The 24,020-nt window shown below is 38.0% G+C and overlaps 1 protein-coding gene across 1 annotated transcript in view; it reads right to left on the reverse strand.

Annotated features, from left to right (window-relative positions):
- SECISBP2L (SECIS binding protein 2 like) overlaps nt 1-22,839 on the reverse strand; it is a 31,155-nt gene extending 8,316 nt beyond the window's left edge. The window contains exons 1-13 of the mRNA XM_063346099.1: nt 22,613-22,839; nt 11,853-12,031; nt 10,110-10,434; nt 9,446-9,581; nt 8,938-9,167; nt 8,822-8,846; nt 7,911-8,026; nt 5,915-6,046; nt 5,349-5,432; nt 4,214-4,381; nt 3,917-4,058; nt 2,087-2,256; nt 784-916 (exon numbers count right to left, since the gene is read on the reverse strand). Coding sequence (XP_063202169.1) covers nt 784-916; nt 2,087-2,256; nt 3,917-4,058; nt 4,214-4,381; nt 5,349-5,432; nt 5,915-6,046; nt 7,911-8,026; nt 8,822-8,846; nt 8,938-9,167; nt 9,446-9,581; nt 10,110-10,434; nt 11,853-12,031; nt 22,613-22,630 — 1,858 coding nt within the window. The 5' untranslated portion in view covers nt 22,631-22,839. The remainder of the gene's footprint in view (nt 1-783; nt 917-2,086; nt 2,257-3,916; nt 4,059-4,213; nt 4,382-5,348; nt 5,433-5,914; nt 6,047-7,910; nt 8,027-8,821; nt 8,847-8,937; nt 9,168-9,445; nt 9,582-10,109; nt 10,435-11,852; nt 12,032-22,612) is intronic.
- Between the last annotated feature and the right edge of the window lie 1,181 nt (nt 22,840-24,020).

The following is a 24,020-nucleotide window of genomic DNA, read 5'->3' on the forward strand; positions in this document are numbered from 1 at the left end:
GGGTTGGGTAAATAAGCAATATTTGAATATTCATTAAAAAACATTGAAAGCCTAGTTCGGGAAGTAGACAGAACAGAAGAGGAAGCCTGCCTAAACGCTACAACTTCTTCCTGTAATTCTTTACTATTTTTATATATAATACATAACTAACTTAAGATATTTAAGATTTTCACACTTATCTTCAGCCTGGTGGAGTTAGGCAGGTTATCCAGAAGAAAAATTCTGAAGCAGTACATCTGGAATCTTGAGGCACCTCCCCCGCTCCCGTCCCCCCCCAAAACACATCACAGACATTAAAAATTCTTTGGAGTTTCCCAGTTGCTCAGAGCTGTCGCTGCAAATTAACAGTGCAGTTTATTGACAAGAGTGTTCGACAAACTGGAAAATTGTTTGCAACTTCTGTATCTGGAAAACTTGTGGTATGTTCTCAAAAGCATTGGAAACAGCACAGCATGGCCGACAACAGGTCACATTTTGTTTGCTTACCAAAAATGTTACCAACTCTGACATACATTGGTAACAACCCCTCAAGAGAAATGAATTAAAACGCTGTATGGAGATTACGTACTTAGAACCCATACTGCACTGAGCCTTCCACAACTGAGGGACAGACAAGACATTTTACAAAGAGAGGGTTCTAATTCCTAGCATTTCGTAATGTTAAAAAAAAGTTAAAAGACAATGTCAATAAGTTGTGTTGCATAAAAAGAGAAAGATGAGATATTAAAACAAGCAGATTAGCACAAGGGTGGGGGGGCAAGGGATGACTAGAGAGAGACCAACCTTCTTGAGAGGCCAGCTCCTGAGACTGATCAGCAGTCAAGGTCATATGAACATCTTTCTGTTCTTCAGATCCCAAAAGGCTAAGGTCAGCTGATAAACGGCCTTTCTTCTCTTCTCTCTCTTTCAAAATAATCTAGGAACAAAACCAACAGCTATCAGCATCTGAAAATTATAGGGATACCTGTAAAGAAAAATGTCCATTTGACTGAACACAACACAAAATAAAAGTTAACCAAGTTGTTTTGAACCTTCCTATTCGTGCCAGATAACAAAACCCTGAAGTCATTTCAGTTTCCTCTTTGATTTTAAACAGTATTTCATTCCAGGTTGTTTATATATATATAAATTTATATATAAATAGTGCTTTCAACAGTTTGTTTTAAGTATGAAGTACTTTCACAGCTTCTTTCTGATACATAACATTCATTAACAATTCCTCATCCCCTACCATGGATAAATAGCCATGGATATGTTGGTATTTTTATGATAAATGATAATAACATAAAAGCCTTGACAGAATTTAGAAAACTATTCTGAACACATAACTGAATTTCTCTAACTCAAGTAGATTAGGGATCAGTCTGGGGATAGGAAAAAAAAAAGGTTGCCAGGGAGGAAGAAAAAAAAACCAAGGGCAACTTAGCCAGAGACAACTTTTGTACAAACACAGCTTTATCAGATTTAACTGCTTATATCAAAGTGATCTTGACAAGAACTGTGGTGCACGAGTATAGGTGACTTTCACATGACTTTTTTTAAAGGCTTTCGCACTTTCTTTTTTAGGGCTGGGTATTTTGTATTTACCTTCTGATTTCCACACATACTGTACTTTGTGTACATACCTACTTTATGTGTGTATGCATATAGATATATACAACCTAATATTTCTAAATTTACTCAATTAAAATCTGTGTTTTTATTGCAAGTTCTATATCCATCTCTGAAAAAAGAGTAGGAAAATTTAAGGTCAGCATACTACATTGGACTACAAACTAGGATTCAACAACATGGAAAAAACTATGCAAGTCTTACCATAATGTCCTAGTAGTTACAGTTAAAAAAAAATCCTTGCAATCTGTATTGACATAGCTTTGTATCACCCTGAACTCATTATGGGAGTAGAAAAGTTAATGTTACATGCCTAGATCCATAGGACAGGGCGTCAGTATACTAGGAACTAGAGACGGAAGCTCCCAAGTCCCTTACCTATGCTCACGGTCACTAGCTCTTGAATAAGAAAACATAAATTTTTATTTTTGAAATATGAGTGTGGATCCAGACCCTCCAGGGTTGACATGTTTACCTTTTTAAGCGCTGTAGGGCGTTTCAGTTTTGCAATCTCTCTTTCTTTTCCTCTTTTCACTTTTGGGGCAGTTGAATCCAAAGGATTAAGGCAACCCATAGATGGCTGTCCCTTTGTTAAGGACTTTCTGCTGGCAGATTCTTTGGTATGAAAGGGAGCAGCGCTGCCAACTAAATACAAGAAAGATATTAGTTTCACCAAAAGACATGTCAGCTTTATTTCAACACTGCTTTCAGAATTTCCACTGATGAATTCTCAAAGTACGTTTTCCTTCCTTGGAAAAAAGCAGTTCATAATGACAGGAAAATTACGTCATCAGATATTGTTGCTTCCAGATGGTTTGAAGCTTTCTTCAACTTAGCCTCGTGTTTTAGGAAGCCATGGATTCCAGGCAAGGAATTACTTTAATACTGGTAAGGGATCTCTCTCAAGTGACTACATGTAGCTTTATTAGTAAGATGATAATAGTAAGGTAAGTTCCAAGTATTTATCCAAACACTGATTTTTTCCTTGTTAAAGACTTGATTAGTTGACAGGACAAAACAAACGAGAAAGTGCCGCAAGTAGTTAAGTGTATCTTCTGCAAGAAAGAATAAAACAAACGCAGTCTCCAATGGAAATGCCAACTGTTCTTTGCTGAGCTTTATTTGATATAACCTTGCCAACTTGAATTAATGTTTGAACACAGCTGAAACTCAAAGCAGGTAAACAAAGCAACACACAAAAAGGAAAATGGTAACTATGTGCATAACGATGGACCCTAGGCTACATACTACTGCTCAGGAATGAGATTCATGGGTTATAACAGATAACTACAAAAATGTCTATTCTGCATTCAGCAGAAAGCATTAAAAAAGCTAATTTAATGTTAATTGTTGATAAAGAAAGAGAGATCAAAAAAGTGTAATTAAGCCATTGCATACATTCATGATGGAGCTATAACTTAATATTCTGTACATGTCTGATCTTCCTTAATTTCAAAAAGACACAGTAGAACTACAAGAATATACAGAGAAAGCAATATGGATTATCGCAAAAGACATGCTTCCACAACGGAACAACTAAATAGATTAGGACTCTTCAAAAAAGAGATGACAGACCTCTAAGAATCATAGAGGAAGAGAGCTGGGAATGACTGCTTGGTGTTCTTGCAATACAAAGCCTAGGAAAGCTAATGAAGTTATGAGTGGGGCACAAAACCCCCTGACTCCCACCCCAGAAAAACACAGCAGAAGGAAGAGCTTCTCCACATAGCATGTAGTAAGGTTAGAATTCACTGCCATTGGACCTTATGGACAGTAAAAGCATATGATAGAAGGGATGGACACTTTAAGAAACAAATTTGATTTGAGAAAGCCTCAGGTCAGGAGACCCTGAAGTATAATCAGTAGAGGCAGGAAGAATAACCTGGAGAGGTATAACCCCCTATATATCACAGTCACAGGTATCCTCTCTAAGCTGCTCTCAAAGGGAATTCTGTTATATCTGTAGCAGATGTTTGGTTTGACCTAATACATTTCTTTTCACGTATTCATTTCAGCACTGAATTACTCAAGACGTGAACCTTAAGTTTTGAATAGTAGGTATTTTAAGAGAAGTTTGTCCTCAGTTCAACATGGACTTTCACTATTGCATACTGCAGCTCAGAGGAAGATAGCACAGGTGTATTTTTTGAGAAATGCACTAAGACACTCTTTCCACGTTTTTATTTTGTTTATATTGAAAAAACAAAACTTGACAGAAAAAAAAGACATATTTAAGATGCACAGAGCAATCACATGTATATTGTCACAAAAAGCATTTAGCAACAGTCAAGCAGATTAGAAATACCTGTGTATGAGAGGGGCCTGGTATTGGTGATCTGACGAGCTTTCATCGCTTGCTGCTGCTTTTCAAGAGCTGCTAACATGTCACCCAAATCTAACTGAACAGGGGTCTTACTCTTCTTTCCAGCTGCTTTTGATAAAGCCTCCTACAACATGAACAACATATGCTGATAAGCACAAAGAAACAGTGACTGCAAAACATTCTTTACAAAGAGACTCTTGCTATTATAGAATAAAGAGGAGCAACAGCTAACTGATACTCCTCTTTACCACCTACTATGGGGGGCAGGAGGCTACACACCTGGAGTTTTTTCTGTTCCATGCTTATCTCTGAATACTCTTGAGCTGTTGCAAGTGCTGCTGCCAAGGCCTTCTTCTTCTGACTTTTTGCACGCTTTGGTACAGAAGTTGTAATGGGAATTGGAGTTTGGACTATATTGATTGGAGAATTCTCTGGTAAGTCATCCAACTGTCATTTTAAACAAAATGCAAAAAAACACAATTAAAGACTTATCAAGACCACAGGAAATGCAGGACTCCAAAAAACCAAATGAGCCATTGCTTGGGTCAGCAGTATGACATCCCAACTATTAAGTACAGCTAGATGACGTAATAAGTTAATAGAACTAGAAACTTATGTATATTTCATTGTTGTATGGAAAAACTATTATATTTTCTCCAATTATTCCTTCAGAAGGTTTTCTAAACTGATTGCTTTCTGAAGCATTTCCAGTCCCTATGGTTCTGCAACAATATATTTAAGCATTAAAAGAGCAATTTTCCAACATCTGTTTCCACAGCCTTAAAGCAGATAAAGTTGTAGTTTATTCTGAAATTAAAATAAACTAACTGTAGTTATTTTGAAAAAATCAACACTATTACTACATCTGTAGATTTAACAATTTTAAGAAAAGCTTTATCAAAACATCTGTCTGAATGCAAGCCCTTTGAGTCAGAAAGAATAACAAGGATGTAATTTAGGTATTAACACAGAGAAAGCTCGACAATCCTCAAAACCCCTTTTGCACCTACTGTTCACCCAAAATTTAGCATGTGACTTCAAAAAGCACGAAACTCATGAGAAACCATCAGTGAGATGGAGAAGTTGGGAGTTGGACTCGATGATCCTTATGGGTCTCTTCCAACTCAGGACAGATGCTCAGAATCATAGCATAGCTCACGTATCTTACGTTTCACTCATTAACAGTCTCATTAGCAGACAAAAATCCAGCAGTCTTTTAAATATGCATTCTCTGCACCACTTATTTTAATTGGCATTTCTTTAGCATCCAAAACTGGTAACGCGCATCCCTAAGAACATCACAATTACTGCATTATAAGTATTGTAGCAAAGATTCATTAAAAATTACACAAATTAAATACTCTCAAAACAATTAAAACTTAAAAATGCTTTGCAAAACAAAATAATTACTTACTACTTTGGGTGAAATCTTCTGCTGGATGTTACTACTTTTGCTGCTGCCATTGTCACTATTTAGCTCTGGAAATTCATCTTCATCCTAAACAATACACAAATTAAGAATGAAGAGAATGGAACCAAGTCACATGAAAAGCATCAACTGAAGCGGCTGAAGCTAGATGAACTGAATCATGAAGCCCCACATGAACTGGAAGGGCTTAAAGTGACACAAATAGAAAGCGATGAAAAAATAAACACAGCATTTCTGTATCTGAGTAACCTTTTCAAAAAAAGAATCTATTAGTGTTTTACACTAAAGAAATCCAGTTACAATTAAGGGGGATAAAAACCAGAGAACACAGTAATTTGTCACTCAGGCACATTCTAAATCTTTCCACAACACCCAAATACAAGTCTTTGTACATACACAATGAAAGCATCATGTAAATAATTAAGTTAGTGCCCTATATTGTGCACCTCTTGGAGTCACATGTTTTGCAACTTCTCCCTGTTGAGAGCATCACTTATTCCACACACAACTTGCATCACTATAATGCAGAAACAGTTTTCATACAACACTACCTCAAAATACAGAGCTTCAGGACTCTGTTCTGTTCTACTTGACTGGCTTGTAGTTACAGGTTTTTCATGTCGTTTCTGCAAATTCTGCCTTCTTTCTGAAGACGTGCTGTGGTCTCTGCATCTGAAACCGGACTGAAAAATGATGAACGTGATTGACATTTTGCAATTCGGATTTTTCAAGATATGTGTGCGTGCATGTAAGGCATTCTCATCTGCTAATTAGCAGCTAAGAAGATACAGTTTTTACACAATTAGATTTAATAAACTGTGCTTTGGTGGGTTTTTTTGGGTGTGTGTTTTGGGTTTTTTGTTGTTGGGTTTTTTTCCCCCCCGGGTGGAGGGGTTGTGTTTTTGTTTTTTACACCTGCACAAACATATTCTATGGACAGTATCAGATTATTCCTCCTCCCTTAAGACAAATACAGTATCTCTATATATTCACCTCCGCATTTCTGATTTAAAAAATAGGGTCCTTTGCCAAAGACAAAGAAAACCTGAAGAGTTGCTGGTGACTCTGCAGAACTCAGACATCAATCCTGCAGAACTATCTGCAACCATGATCAAAAGAACTTTCTCCCACTAATTATTCTGTGTGCAGTTATTGCCTTTTCCACATGTGTTTTATAACAATGCATAGGCACAGAGTTCTCTAAGGACTGGAGCCCTCAAGTGTAGTGGTATAAACATTCGTCTGTTTATTACATTGGTGGAAACCCATGCACAAGAATGGCTGGCTGAAAGCAGAGCATGATTTCCATCTGAAATACTGGATCTCATACCAGTGTGTTTCTCAAGAAAGTTTCCTACAGACCTGGTACAAATTTAGCTTCAAAGGAAAATAATTTCTAGGACAATTCTGCCTTGAGGTACAGTAAATTTGGCTGGGGAAACCTCATTTAGAACTCTTTGTGCCAGCTTTGTTTTTAAATATGTAAAATAACTGCCAGATTTAGAGTCTATACTGACTGCATGAAAAGAAATCTGGTCCTTCCTACTCTCCCAATGCCATAAACCACAAGTAGTGGCTTCTAAAAGCCTCCGATTTGACTACAGATTATAAAAAGATTTAGAACTGCTACGCTTCCAGATACAAGCATCAAGGAACTTATTTATATAATAAACCCACAGATACCAAATGGGAAAATTCTAGACAAATTAACAATTCCATCTAAAAAAAACCCCAACTCTAAACAGCACAAGCTAGCTCACATATATCTGCACATACCGTTACATCTATGACAAAGCTCCCACTTCAAGCAAAACTTATATTTAAGCAAAGGCAGATGTTTCAGCCCTCTCTCTGTCCCCCTCTGAACCACCCCCCTCAATAAAATTAGACTACCAAAATTAGGAAGAACACTTTCTGCTCACATATTAATTACAGAAATCCTGTCCCACTTCAAGGAAGTTTCACAGAAACATATTCTTCAGATTTTAGCATAAAACAATTTTAATTCATTTATTAATAAAAATGCTAAATAATATGGTATGTAATTTAAAAAAAGAAAGTTTCAAAGACAACAGGAGCGAGAACACATGGTTCTAGTTCACTATCACATCATAATCCTCCTTTAGAAAGTTTCAGACTTTTTTTCCTAAACTGTGAATACATCAACAACTGAACTAAACTTTTCTACACCCACACTGTCTTAATTTCACAAGTTACTTTATAAATGTAACTTTCTTCTTAAGTAGATACATATAAAGAACAGGCTATAGGCAGAAGATTTCCAAGTACGTGAAATTTGTTTTTTATATATATATAAAAATATATATGAATGATATATTGAGAGATATATATATGAATGATATAGCACTAGCTCAAGAAACATACAAGGTAGAAATTTGCAACTGGACTTTTGAGTTTCTACACTTTTCATTCACTGTTTTCATTAACTATTCTTCATATGTTAAAATTTATAATCTATTTCAAATTCCTTATTTTCATATATTACAAGAAACAGAATACTTAAATTTAGAACTGTTAACAATATACCTGTGAACTATTTCTTTGCTCAGCTTGTCTTCCACCTCTAGAAAACGTCTGAGTTTTTTCAATCCAAGGTTTTTTTTGAGTTGCCTGGGAATTTACATTAGTCCAACTCATACCAGCTGAAAGAGAAGCGCCATCTATGAAAAAATGAACTGGTATGACAGAATACATCATAGTGATACACATGCCACCAGAGCCAGGAACACAATTTTGATACAAATAAAGTTCTCTGAGAAATTCTAAAGCTCCTCTGACAACATTAACTTCTGTACCTATTTTTGTAAGTTCACAGAATTGCCTTTATGGAAGAGTCAGATGACAAGACATTCAAATTGCCAACACCTGATCATCAAGAAGCAGTCAGACAAAGGATATCTCAGGCTCACATCCATAACAATTTTGGTCCAGTCATAAGTAATAGCCACTAGCATTACCCACTACTATCAGACTAACCAAAACATTTGTTTGTGTTTACAGTACTTCATTAAAGCTTCTGAAAAAAGTATGAGTAATTCTCAAAATTGAGAATGAGACTTCTTTGGCTTTATTACTCCCCAGGTATGAACTGGAGTCCAACAGGGTAAGGAAGCTTGAGGATAAAACACAACAGAAGCACAGCTTTGCCTGAATGCTGTCACTGGAGTCTCTGGCTTTTTTAATCCTTTAAAGAAAGGCAGCTATTAATAAACCATTAGTGATAGCTACTTATACACATGTTCATTCAACAAGTGATGGGGCGGTCTTGGGGGAGGTGGTGGAAATCACAGCAAAGACATATCTTCAGAAGTATCTGATCAGTTAGAGTAGCACGCTGAAAGAATGACGAGAGATGGTTCCTAGCAAAATGTAAAGCAAAAGTACAAACGTGACCCAGCCAAATTTTAAACAGCTCACCAGCTGAAGACAATGCTTACTTGTATTCATTGATGGTTCTACAACCTGAAAAGGAAAAAAAATATTTTTTTAGTAGTTTTTATTATTAGCCTGTAGGATACAAGTATAGGTAAGTTATTCAGTTATGTTTACATACATTCATTGCACAAGAATCCGTGTTTCTTGAAGTCATGGCTGCAGCCTGGTTATTGCCATGCTTAGGACTACAATAGCCACTGTCACTGTCAATGTCTGCTTCACTTGCACCCTGTTCACTAGAGGACTCTGCAGCAGGGTGAGAAGCTCTTCTGCGCCTCCCTTTTGATTTCCAAAGCATTGTAGAGGCGCTCTCAGAAAGTGACTTATTAGCTATATCTGAAGGAAAGTCTGCAAGACACAATAAAAATATAATGACTTGTGCAGGAATTGTTAAGAGGCATGAAAAACCTACACGTCATAAAAACAAATGGAAAAAGCCAAAGCCTTTGCACGTGACAACAATTTCCTTTTAATAAAATTAAAACCAGCATTGAATTTCTTTAAAAAATATGTCTAGGTCCAACTATTAATAATAATCAACTCCTTCAAGAAGAGTCTGAAGGACTCTTTTAGGAAAGATGGTAACTAACATGTTTTGTACACCTAGAAGACAAGAAAGAAATTACCTGTTTGCTGTGATGCATCGACCAACAAAACAATCTTTGATCTGTTCTCAGGACCTGATGAACTAGTCTCCTTTTGAGTGGCGACATTTTTCACTGGAGGACGCTTACTTTTTATGTGCGTCTGTAACTGCTGTTGCTGTTTTAAAAGATTAGCCACACATAAACATAAATCATATGATTTGACTTCATAGCTGTGATCAAGTAAAGCAATTAAAAGTTCTAATGCTCTCTACAGAAGCCACATGTTTAAAGACAAAGAGATTAAGGGAAACATTCATGAAAATGTTTGATTTATTAACCTCTTCGCAGTATTTTCTGCATGAACTGTTCGTTATGATGTGGAAGTATCAAAAAAAGGTAAAGAATGTATGGGATATACTTCCTTTGTTCCCCAATGAAGTAATTCTAAGCTCAGACCAAACCAGCAGAGAGGCAGTAGAAGGGAGTTCCCCATGTTCTACTTCCAGACTTTACAAACTCACCAAGTACTTTACCACAGAATGTCTGTGTAAACAGAGTTTTCTTAATATCTGATTTAACACCTTTTCTGCCCACCTTTCCTTCTATTGATACTACCTGTTCTTGCTCAAATGAGATGCATGCTTCCTGTGCAAAGATATTTTCTTTATACAGTTCTACTTATCCTATTAAAAACCAGACTTACTTTTTGTATGACTGGTCCCCTGTTACTGCTTCTGCTCCGCTGACTGGATAATGGAAAGACCTGGCCTGACGGGTTGGGACGCTCAGTGCATTCTGTAGTAACTGTATTTACAGCATTTGCTGTTTGAAAGGGCGCAGAATAGGGAGTAGGGAAAGGATGATAGAAACCCATGACCTGAGCACATGGTGCTGGCATCAGCTGGTAATACGTATATTCTGTAGAAACAGGTGGTTGCGCAGATATTATAGGATAAGCAAGGTATGGTCCTGCAGGATTTGGGTTGGGTTGCTGCCATCTGATGTCATTGTTGTATAATGGAAACTGTCTGTAAAAATCAAAACGAAACACAACTGCTCAGTAAGATTTTTCCTCTCAGAGAAATTCAGATCTCTACCACCCCCTTAAAAAAAACCCACCCACCAACCAACCAAATAACCACAACTCATTTGTTTCATGAGCTCCTAGCTTTTAATAACTGAACTTAAATTTATTAGGACTTCTTAGAGATGCCAATTAAATGATTCATAAGCTCAAATTACATTCACGCACAAAATCATTATCTCTGTTGATCTTGGCATTTGTATAAATTTATAAAATTTCTAATATTAAACTTAGAAATAAAATGTAGGCATTTCCTTTGACAAGTACTTCAGATCCATTACAATTTCATTGTTTCAGAAAACACATATAACCTAAGAAGATACCTAAGCTTATACAAGGTAAGCTAGCAGACATGTCAAACACTAGCATTCATTAGCTAATTGGGGACCAAGTGCTTCAGAATGTTAAGTTGCCAACTCACCCTTGTTCAAAATACCTATGTAAATGCAGGCCTGAAGAAGCACACATGAAAACAGGCATTTACAAACTTACTACTGAAACCAAGCATGGAGACTTCTTCCTGTGTTTATTTGTGATACAGCATACTACAAAAAGACTCCCTTGGAAACTATGAACCCAATTCTCTTTCTCTTCAAACCCCCAAGAGACCAGGAGACCGTGTACATGGAAAATGTAGAGGCTCGAATATTAGAGAAAGAGAACAGGAAAAGTAAAGATTCAGGATAATCTTACAGATCTGCAGCAGGCAGTTGCTAAAGGATTATTTTTGTTCTTACCTATTCGAGTGCAGCAGCACTAAAGTGCTGTCCAAATAAACACGGGGTACATTTAAAAAAAAAAAAAAATCAAACAGCAACAATTATTTATGCCTTCAATACAAAATAATCAACATTGAAGATGTGCATTCACAGTGAATACCACATCTGGGCTAGAATAACGAGTTCCTAAACTCAATGTATTAACTAGTGATGCAAAGAGAACAGGATACAGCTACACTCAATACAAGTGTCAGCTGCATACTGTTTTGCCATGTCAGGATCCAAGTTGGACACCTGGAGCCTTGCTTCAGCATCAGAGATTCAGACACAGACCTCTTTACTGCCCTGGAAGATGCAAAAGCATAGCAGGTGACTTTGTGAGGGATTTGTACCAGACCTCTGTATCCAAGGAAAGAAAAGCAGCACTGAATATGAATAGAGAAAAGTAGAGAGAAGGAAGTAAAAGAAAAAAAAAGATTGGCAACAGAGAAACTTCATCCTCACCCATGAAGGGTCAGAAGATTAAATACCGTAAACAAAATGAATACACAGTCAACAGTCATCGACTCCTCTCAAGTCTGCCAAAAGTTTAAACTAATTCAAAAATATATTATCTTCCATGAAGATCACAACCACTTATTACCTATTGGATTGGTTTTCCTGTACAAATGGATAGCAAGTGATCAGGTAGCTAGGGATGGGAGTTGGTTCCATGCCATTAATTCCTCCACTGTCGTTAGGAAGTGCCATTGGGATCATTAGTGTTTCTGGACCCTTCTTCTGAGGAATAAATGGTTCTACTTCAGCTGACAGCTTGACATTCTTAAAGAGAAAAGAAATAATGTCTTCATTAATACAATCATTAATTGTTTGGGAAAATACAGATTCGTAAAGCTGTATGGTAATTACCACAAATAGCAGGAAAATGGATGATAAGACTACAGTATTTCTGCAGTAATCTGAAAGAGGTGGAAAACAGTCAGCAAGTGCTTGTTATATCCTTCCAAACAGCATGGGGTGTAATACAGATCACCAACATTTAACATTTGTATTAACCTTTACATTTTCAAAGTGCAATAGAAACACTAACGAATTTAAAAGGGACTGAAGTTCAGATCCTGCAGAGGATATACTAGTCTGAGCACAGAAAGAAATCAAATTAGCACTGTAGGTGGAGCACAGTTGTGTAGGCTTTCAGAAGTGAAACCAACATATGGAAGATGTAGTAATGCCTGGCCTACTATACAAAATTGACCACGTTCCTAGGCAATTATAAGAGAGATTTCTCAGCAGTAAACCATAGGTTTACTGCTAAAATAGATGGTGTATCACAGAAGAACCCCCCCCACACATTCCATCTGCACAATTTTAACATTTTAAAGCATTAAGAATATGATTAAGTTCTGCCATGAAGAAGGCATTAGAGACTGCTTAGAAATAAGTTTTAGACTATGCTTTCATAGAAAAGTATCTCCTCCAATCCTTAAGGTACCCTCAGCAGTTTGTAAGGTGTTTTTACCCACACTTTTGGTCTTGTATGGAACAGCTGGATCTTATACTTAAACAACGAAAAATGTTCTATTCAATAAGACAATTGCAGATCCAAAAGTACCCTTAAATTCTACATTTCATTGTAAGTTACATTTGGACAAAAAGCATTTTTTTTTTGTACAAAGATATCAGCTTAATGACACTTGCGTCACATTAGTATCTCATAGAATACCAGTTTCTAAGAAGATTCTCTCTAAAGCAGGCAGGGACTCCAGAAAATCTTCCTTGCATTAGTCTAAGAAAGAATTCCAAAGGCAACACATAACCTGTATGAGGACATGCACTTATTTTACAAAAAGGAGAGCCTGAAGGTTTGATGTGCTGTGGGCAGTCTTATATCCTTGCCACTACCTGTACAACATCCACAGGAACAGAAACAGTTAAATAATGGAAACTCTGAAAACATCATGGCAGGTAGTCCCATGTCTACCACACACTTCTCAGTCCATGCCCTTGCTCTGTGTCAAACCCACAATCCAACTAGAGGCTGCTTTACTGTCCAATACCTGAATGTACAAACTTATTACAAAACACCCCCCAAATTTATTTTTTTTAAATAAGATGCCATATTTGTTTAGCAGCATGAGGTAGAGGAGGTGGGAGGGGCAAGTCCAAAAATGTTTTGAAAATACAACTGTCCCAGTCAGTGAGAAAGGCTACTTTTACTTGATAAGTAGATACTTCAATGTATCAGACTGAAATAGAAAAAGTAAGGTCAAGACCCACTCACACAGAGTACTGGATCGTTATTTAGTTAGTCTGACACATTTACATACAAGAAAATATAATTACTGAGCAAAAGGTAGAATCATCATCAAGTAAATTACTAAGACGAGGAGTTACGCTGTAATTCACTAAATGAGGTGAAAACCAACTGGTATTTAAGTACTTTGCTGTCATGCACTCCAAGAAAGAGGAGAGGAAAAGAAAACATAGTTGAGACTTTAAAAACTCCCTAACTTTCACATAAGTATTACATTCACTATTATATCATCATAACTACCAGTGGCTGATGCATTATATTTTTACAATATAGAAGTCTTTTCAATACATATTACTTATTGTAATATTAGAATTCCCTGCCGATTTCAAAAATTAAACCAAAATTTTTGCTCAATGCATTCTTTTCAACTCCAAATATGACATTCAAACTAGGTAATTGTGAAGGCAGTCATTCTAAAACAGCTATACGGATGACTTGTACAAGTGGAATCCAACTTTTCTTACAAAAAGTGTTGTTATATATGAAGTGTCTTCCTCTCTTTTTATTTTTACCTGTCCATCATCAAATTTGCTAATTCATACTTCTTTCATGAGATTTTACGCAGTATTAGCTCAAATTTTGCCATCAGCCATTTCCTGTAAATATCAGTTCACCAAATAATTTCTATTTAAACATCACTCACTTTTTCCAAAATACTCTACACCTCACCAAAAGTGAACTTTATAAATACAGGAGGAAGCTTTCTAAGTGAAACATTACTTAGGGTAAAAGACCATTGTCTGCAGGATGTCTGCAAGTATTAACTTGAGATCAAAGTTACACCCTTAACAACTTTGATGGTAAGACATTCCACAAGCCACAGTGACCAAGGCCAAAGCTTGTTTATAAATGAACTGAGGATTCAAAAAAAAAAAAGGTACAAAATGGGTGAGGGAAGCAAAAATTGTGAAGTATAGAGTCCATGATTATTTTTAACCATTTCTCGAGAAGCTTCTCCGTCTTTGGACTTGTCAAAGCGTGCTGGGAAAGCAGAAAATGTCCCTTCCAACAAAATGAGCCTCTGCTTTGATATCTTATTGAGTAAGAACATGAGTCATTTACAGATAAAATTGTAGCATAAGAGACCTGAAGTTTTAGCAGCAATCCAAAAAGGAAAACAAAATATCTGAAAAAAATAAATAAAAGGATAAAAGCGGAATTAAGAGTGGCAGGAGGAAAAAAGTATGTCTTACCAAGTGACAAGATACACCATCCCTGTCAAAAAAAGTGGTTATAAATGACTGTTCTGAAAATGCTTACGACTATAAGCGCCAATACAGAAGCATCACTACCTGCTGTGCAACAAGGTCTGCATTACAGTGGTATTAATAATATTAATTAAATGCATTTTTTGATTGTTAGGTAGTAAGTGAACATTTCTTCCTTCTACGTTAACTCTTTTTCAACTCCTTCAGTTACATGCAGAGGAAAAACAGCAGTGCAGCAGGAGCAGGGAGCTGGTGCCACAGCCATGGAAGCCCTGCTGGCCCCAGAGCACCCTCCCTGAGGCCAGGCTCAGCCCGCAGCCACCAGGTCACTTGCCCATCCCCTGCAAAACCCCAGGGCATCCTCCTCAACACACAGCACCATGGGCAGAAACACCTTTCCTTAACAAAAAAAAAAAAAAAAAGTCAAGTGCTTGTGTACTGTGATCACGTAATAAGTGACAGAAATACTGACACTCAAACCCCTCCCTGAAAACTAAGAGGTTTTTTTTTTTCCATGCTATTTCAAGATTGCCAGGCAAAAATATTTGCATAAGAATAGATTCAGTTGTGGGCTGGCCTACAAAACTAGATGGCATAAACATTAAAGGAACACACCAAGACTGCCTCATCCTTAGAAAATTCAACAGTAAAACTAAGGGTGAGTGCTTTACAGATATGGTATTAATGTGCTTTCAGACAACTATTCCTAATCTGCTGGTCACTATCTCCCAGCAATACGTCAAGAGAACTTTAGCCAAGATACTAATTATAAACCACTCCAGTACTGGCTCGGAAAATAGTCAAAACGTTTTATTTATGATACAGGTTGGGACAAGATTCCCTATATAAAGGCCCAAGGTCTTTCCTGTCTGGTTGTTTGCTCTTTCCCTACATTATTTTGGGATATTAATGTGGAAATATGAAAGTCATTCCTTAATGGCAAGACAGTTGCAGAACGGTCCCATTACAATGATTTTTGTGATTTGTATTATATCATCATTCATTATTAGTATTATAAGATAACACTCTTTCACATCAAGTACTAAAAAAAAAAAAAAAAAAGATATAACTGATCAAAACAGGAGCCAAGTGGCTCCCATAGCAAAGTATTTCTTGTCATTTGCAAAGATAATCCCTACCTTACTTTTCCATCCAGGTATTTTGTATAGTATTCAATTTATTTAAATCTTTCCAATAAAAATAGGACTATACATCTTTAAGATTTTGGTGTGGGGTTTTTTTTTTTTGGTAGTATTTTTGCTTTGTAGTTTGTTTTTGGGTTTTTTGTTGTTTTTTTAAATTTATTTTAAAAAAATAACGCACAACACACTGGTATCATGTAATTTCACAAGTTTTGGAAAATTTCATTTGAATTATTCTGCTTGATTTTGCTGGGTTCAGCAACTCAGAGATGCCCAAACTAGAAGGACAACTTTAATGTTTCTTTTCCTGTTGCCCAGTCTCTTACACAGGTAATGATTAACTATTGCTATGACAGAGTAATTGGCTGATACATTTAATTACCGTTTTCTGTACAGCTCATAACATATTTAGCTTGTCTATAATGGTAAAATAAAGATACAGAATATCCTGTAATCATAAACACATATGGGTGTATGTCAAAGTTAATTTCTTTTTTGCCTACAGAACTTTGATAGTGTCTTTTATTTAAAGGAATCAAAATGGCATTTCAGAAATCTTTTACATGCATTACACCTTAAACACTTTTCTCTTATGCAATTTAATCTGTACCTACAGGTTTGTTTGGTTTGTGGAGGTTTTTTTTAATGCTTCTAAGAAGCTTATTTCACCAAAAAGAAAAATTTATAGGGTAAACCTGTTTTTAAATTTTGCATTTTGTTCTGTAGCCACTATATCTATCTATCTCTCTCTTTATATATATATATATATATATATCAGAATAGGAACTGAAAACTTGAAAACCTTAATATGGGTATTTCAAAATCATTCTGCAAGCATAATACGAGCAACCTCTAGCACAACTGATACATTTCATTAGACAAGGACCCATTTCCCCTTCAAGCTAGAAAACAGAAAGACAGCTCAAGTGTATTGACAACTAAACAAAATTAACTTCAACATATTGCTTCCTTATAGTATTTTAGCAGTCCCTCTAAAATACTTAAAAGTTCCTTTTTACATAGGATGTGTCTTCAGATAAGAACACAAAACTTTATTAAACTTAAAGCAAAAAGGGGAAGCAAGTGGCCCAAGTCAGGTCAGACTGCTAACCAAACCAGAATATAAACAGAAATAACTCTCCAATGTGATTATCCAGACATTTCAGTACATTTCACAGATGGCTAGTGGTTTCTATCTGACACACGAGGGAAACAAAATAGCAAGCCTCAGGAATTTGCCCAAAGTTATCTAAGCAGATATTTTAGGACCCCAGTTTTCTCAGCTAGGAGGAAGGGATGGTAGAGATAGACAACGAGGTAACTCCTCTTTTTAATAAATGGCATTTTAAGTCTCCTGGGTCCTAATACATCATCAGAACAACAAAAATATTATTCTCTTAATAGTGTAGGAAGAGAAAGTAAAACAGGCAAGAGAAAAGAATAACCAATTTAGTAATAGCAAAAGTGCTGCTAATTTCTCATTATCTCAAATATCTCAATATCTCAAAATGCCTCCAACTGAGGCTTCTTATTTCTTTTAACAGGTTGTCTCTGTGCTTCTTTGGCCAGATATAGAAATAATGCCAAATAAAACAGTTTGTTACTTTTATTAAATACCGTGTTGACATGCTTGAGACTCAGTGGAAATAGCAACCAATGACCACTGAAATAAAACTCCAGAATAAAAAAGGAGATCCTTTTTTAAATCGCATTTTGTTTCAGACACAAATACTAAGTGCATAAATCAAAGCACGCGCAAATATGTACAAATGTGATTCCTCAAAGTCTTCATCCACCCAGTACAAGTGGAGTGACAAGTGCAGATGAACAGAACTAACAGGACTGATCATGCCACTGGTTTGTAACCACAAGCAAACAAAAAGAATTAGACAAGAAAGATGTGTCAAATGCTAAAGAATTTGGGGAAGGTTCCTACACTTTTGCTAATCCTTACAACAGACAACTTCTGATATTAATTTATGCTGTAATTGCTCTCACAGTATTGAGGTTTATTCTAGTCTGCAACCACTAAAAAATTAGCACTTTGCCACTTACAGCAGTAAATGCAGAGTCAACCCCTAAACAGTTAATATAAAGTAATATATGTTTTTGATCAGGCAATCTAAAGGCAAATATTGCAAATACCGCAAGACCAAACTTAATTTTATTTTGAGTGCATCTTTTTCATGTTTATTCAACCTTCCACATCAAAAAGCTGAACAAAGCTTTATTGAAATTGACCTCTGATAACAAAACTCGATTCTAAATATAAGTTTAAGTCCAGCTGAAACATCAGATTTTCCATCAGTTGCCTATTAGTGTAAGCACACTCCTTCAAAAGAAACCAAGATTTATACAGAAGTCTCTTTTGTAGATATCCCTACTCTCAATTTACAAAATGTTTTGCAGTAGGTCATTACATATTTCAGTGCAACAATTACAACTCTTTCTAGACAGCATATATACTGAAGAGACCCTTTGTTTCCTATATAAAAGCTACTGTAGTCATCAACAGCTGCAAAGACCGAAGATGACACAAGCAGGAACAGACTGGTAAACTTTGTCCTATAGTTATAGCACTGTATGTTTAATCTTAGAAAAGTTGTTGTTCATTGTAGCTTAATGTCATTCAGCATTTTCCATTAAATAGGATCTCTGTCAGCTTGCTCTCTTAGAAGAGAACACTTGGATATCAATCTTACCATTCACAGGGTGAGAAAACAGACACATGGCACATTTCAGAGGGCTATAATAAAATCAGCTGGTTTGCTGTCTCCAAGTCTGGAAACAAGAAGTCTCATCACAAGTGTAAGATAAAAACATAGCTCAAATTAAAAAAAAAAAAAGTAAGAAAAAACAACCCTGCTTTTGAATTTTGGATTTCATAATTTAAAAGTCATTTCAGTAGTAAGACAGGTCACATTTCATCTATTTTAAGAGAAACTTTACAAATATGGAAGTCATTGTTTCTATAATTAGTTCCTTCTAAGTGGCAGATACTTCAGGAATGGTAAATATGCAGTCCAACTGGAAACACCAGCAGCAGGCCATTTAACAAAGCACAAAATTTGATCCTCCCTATTTAGATTAAACATAGTAATTTCAATGCAACACTTAAAGCAAATACACTATGAAGTCAGTCTTTCCCTTTTCCCTCAGCTCATAATAAGGGAACCATGCATAATCCCCTTCCCTTTCACAGAAGAAAGTACCATGCTCAGAATAAAACAAAGCTCAGTATTAAGGTTTTTTTTTTTTCACACATGTAAAAAATAAGCAAGTGGGACAACGCGACAAGTTGGCATGTTTAAACTCAAAACCAGAATATTCTAGAAAAAAGGGGGAAAAATAAAATTTAACAGCTACAAAGCTTGTCCAAAGATGAAAAAAACAAAACCCTACCAACAGGATCCTCTTCACTTATCTAGTTTACAGCATTTAACAGTACATACAAACTTTTAAACTCACACTATCAATGCGAAGTAGAAATATTTGAGTGCTTTGTGGCCTATGTACTGAAAGTATTAATACAAACCATTCATGCAAATCAGCTTCCTCATCTCCACAAACAAGTCAATGATAAATAAATTTGTGATCAAAAAGTCAAGATGTTCGTGTATCATATTAATAACATCTAAATTCACCGGAGAACATATTCTCTATAACAAAAAAAAAAAATCTCTCACAAAACCCATATTCTTCTGCACTTTCAAGGTTGAAGATGAAGTAACATGCACAGTGATCTTTCCCAGTTTGCCTCAGTTTAAAATTCTGCCATCGGTAAGGAACATTGAAGGAAATCGGATAGGATAAAGAGTACAAAACATTGGTCTAGATCTACTTCTATTGCAAGCATGTTATCAAACCAACTGTTGAACACTCAAGAATAGTAAGGGCAAGCAGAACAGGCTGCCTTTAAGCAATACTAATACAAAACACAGGTCACTGATTTTGCAACTTCACCTGATTTCTCAACTGTGCTAATGGAACCAAATGTCTTAATCACAGGGCAAGACAAGGGTATGACACTGAGAAAAATCAAAGCACAGCAGTACCTTTAAGAGGGGAAGTTGTTTCTCTTTAGTTTTCTACCACAATCAGCTTCAATAGAAAGAGTGGCAGAGGTCACATGCTAAGTTTTATCTCTCGTAGGAAAATAACCTACACTTCACTGCTGAAACCCATACACTTTTTAACACGAGCAGTTTTGGTTCTGGCATAGATTGAAGCTTCCACACTCACTACAAAAATCATAACACATCCTATCATAAAACAATTGTTTTTAAGCAGCTTCATTACGATTTCTTCTATGTCAGCTGCCAAAACATCACTGAGCATATTACAACAAGCAAAGTCATACCAGAGTTAAGGTCACAGAAACCTGAAGGGCAATCTAAAAGTGACATCTTTTTGTCATTTAGGTGTCCAAATGTTCTTGGTGCATGACATCTCAATCCCGATTTACTGACCCAACACCACAAAACTCTGTTCAAACACATTCCCCATCAAAAGCATTTGCAATCTCCCCTTGCTCTTGAAATACTATACTTTAACATAGCACAATAGTTCTGCTCCTTCATATTCTAATTCCACAGTAGTTACTCCTGTCAGCATGTACAGTTACCATTACTGTGGCTGAGAGAGCATTCTGAGGGGAAAGGGAGAAGAGGTTAAGCAGTGTTAAAATGCATCTACATTCTTTAATATTCATTTATCAGATGCCATGCAATACAGGTGCAGAAAGGAGCCCAAATCAAAGAAATGAGTGAACAGCACCCAAAACTGATGCAACCTTACCGAACACTTACACTAGTAAAAGATTACATTAAATTCTTACAGCACAAAAGGTTCAAACCCAAAGCATTAAGGGATCCCCTAATCGAGATGCTACTGTATAATGAGAAGACAAAAGCAACCAGATAGTTGAATCATTTTAGAAACTCATCAGGTATTAATTATTTGTCTGCCCAGAAGCCTTACTAGTGGATAACAAACCAACAGGACTAGATATACTGCAAACAGTATAAACAAGGAGATGGTTTCTGCTTCAAAGAGCTTATCTGCACCTCCAAGGTGAAATACTGCACTGAATTAAGATAATCACAGAGTTGGAGTCAACACTTTTGTTGTGTTGTTCACAGTGCACAGTGTATTTTCAGCTTTCACAAGCTATTTCCAACAAATAAAAAGAGAATGTTTTGATAGGGGCACGTGTGTGTGAACCTCAGGTAATGAAGAGCTCAAGCAACAAGGAATAAATATTTCACAAGCGTACTGCAGTACTAATTACAGATGAACCAAAGGGGGGGGGACGCACCAACACAACAAACCCCAAGATTTTAAAGCAAAGAGTACAACAGATTAACGCAAATTTTACAGAGTAAGATCAGTTTTTCTACATGAAGCCAAATAAGAAAACATAAAAAAGTGAATTTAAAATCATTATCACACCAGAAAGCCTAGTAAGAAAGAAACAGTGGGAGCCATACTGTAATAACACAATGTTCACTAACTTCCTTAGACACATGTACAAAATGAAAAGTAACATATCTTTACAGAGTACATTATTACTCAGTATCTACTTTGCTACAGGAGCTAGTGCTATTTTATTGATTAATCCTACTGTTAAAACCCCTGGAGACACCAAAGCTGAAAGCTACAAAAAAAAAAAAAAAGGAATAATTTACAAATTTGCAACATATTCTGCTGCAATAGAAGCTTAAAAGTAAGGTCAGGTTGTTATGGATAGTAACATTCATGTCAGATATATGGTTTAGATCTACCTCCTGACGATGAAACATTTCATTGCATATATGTAACAAATCATATGAACTCTTAAATCCCAGTTTAAGCTTCTCCATACCCACAGTCTGAAGGCTCTTAAGAGTAATGCAAACTGATTACCCTGACAAAGCCAAGTTAAATATTGGGGGGGGGGGGGGAAGCAACTTGTAGAATTAGTGAGCTTTACCCAGCCCTTTCCCACTCAGCTAACCAGCTGAGACCATCGGCTATGTCCTAACACTGAAGACTTCAACCTGAACCTGGTATTTACAGTATTTCAATAAGAGTGACATGCCTCTCACACTGCAAAGTTATCAAGAAGCCCATAAAAGCCTCATCTAGCGACCAGGCAGGTTTAAATTAAATGTCACTGACTGCAATTATTCCCTAAGCTGGAAACAAAGCCTGAAGGAACAGGAGGGAGAAGGCCAAACCGGAGCTTCCCGTCCCTTTGCCAACACCGAGGGGAGACGCTCAGGGCTTCACCCCAACAGACGGAGCCCGGGCTATGCCGGGGCCGGGCCGGGCCCGACGCCTCCCGGAGGAGGCCAGCGCCCGGCCCCCCGCCCCGGGCGGCACCGACCCGGCACACACACGCCGTGCTCCCGCTTCCAGCCTTGAAAACGCCCCGTCTGAATCCCACTAGGGTCCCTTCTCCAGCGGGGAGGTACGGCAGTCCCCCTTCCCCCACCACCGGTCCCCGTCCCTCCCTCACAGCCACCACCGGCCTCCGCAGGCCGCGGGCCGCACCCTGCCCCGCCGCTCGCCGCTGCCTGACGGGACGGGCCTGACAGAGCCCGGCCGCCGGCCCGGCGCTTTCCCCCTCCCCTGCTCCCCTCTTCCCGCCCGGCCCGGCCGCTCGCCCCCCTCCCTCACCACGGCGCCGGGGCGTCGCTATCACCCTCCCGCCGCAGCTGTTTACGATCTCCTCCGCGCCGAGCCCGCCCCCCCGCACCTTGTCGGCTTTGTCCATGGCTCCAGCTGGGCTGGGCGGCGGCTCTAATAAGGACGGCGGAGAGTCCGAGCCGCCTCCCCCATGGCGCTCGCTTCCCCCCTCCTCGGGCTCCCGCACACACCCGGAGCGGCGCTGGCCCCGCTCGCAGCTATCACGGAAAGCGAGCCCGGCTACGCCACGGCCGGGGGCGGGGAGCGGAGGGAGGGCGGACGACGGGGCGAGGGCGGCGGGGCGGGATCATCTGGGACGGCAGCCGGGCGGGCCCAAGCCGCGGCGAACGCCTTCCCTTCACAACTCCCCCACCGCGGGCCGTGTTCTGTGCACACGAAAACCACGGAGGTTGTGACTTAAACGTTAAAGAAATGGTCAAAAAGGAATGGGGCGCGCGGCCACCTTATTGCCCCTGCCCGGGGCCGTCGCTTCCATGCGAGGGCGGCAGGTGCGCTGCGGGGCCCGGTCTCCGCCGAGGCAGTGTCGGGGGAAGCTCAGGCCCGCCGTGTCCTTGAAATTATCTAGAACATAGAAGAATTAAAAAAAAAAAAAAAAAAATCCGTGATTTATTTTGAGGCAGAAATGTCTGAGAGGCCGGGCTGTGAGGCGGGCATGGGCCTGTCATGTGCCTGGCCCAGCCCCGGCTGCCCAAGGCCATTGGCATGTGTGGATAGTGACCAGGTCCCAACCCGTACAGTAGCAAGAGTTTAAAATATGGGTTTTGGCACGGCTCCTGTGATGTTTCCTTTATTTATTTTGCTGCCCAGGTTTTAATCCGTGTTTAATTTTCATGAGTAATGCGAGCAAAATCTGTGAAACTGGGAAGGATAGGAAACCTGCAGACGAGGCGGCGCTGCCCAACAACTCCCGTACGCGTGTTCAGTACATAATGCCTCTACTTTTCATTAAGCTAGTATGTCTGTTGCCTTAGGTTTAATGGAAACCAAGCATGATTATTTACAACTCAGTTGGTAATGTTTTATCAACGTTCCTAACTCGGGGAAAGGGGGGTGGGGGAGTAGAACTAGACTAAGTACCTTTGTAAAAGAAAAATGTGAAGGATGTTCTGGAGCAGACTCTTGAGCACTTCCAGGTAAATTAAGTTCGTAAAATGTATTAATACAAGAAGCAGGTTTCTGCTAGATAGAGGTTCTTGTGTGAGGAATGGCTAAATTAAGGGAGAAAGTGAGCCTACATCTGAATTTGAGAGATAACGCTACCAAAAACGTCTACAGAGCTATCTTGCTAGAGCGTCCTAGATTTAATCTTTATTTTATAAATTATTTAATCTTTCCAGATTTATGTTCATTATGCTATGTAACAATTTGTTCTACTTTATAAAAATGTTATTTCTTGGATTAATCAACGTAATCCCTTTGTATTTTCTTAAGAGTTGCTCTTTGCCATTAAAACTTCA

Source organism: Chroicocephalus ridibundus, chromosome 9 (genome assembly GCF_963924245.1).
Source record: "Chroicocephalus ridibundus chromosome 9, bChrRid1.1, whole genome shotgun sequence".
Taxonomy (NCBI): Eukaryota; Metazoa; Chordata; class Aves; order Charadriiformes; family Laridae; genus Chroicocephalus; species Chroicocephalus ridibundus.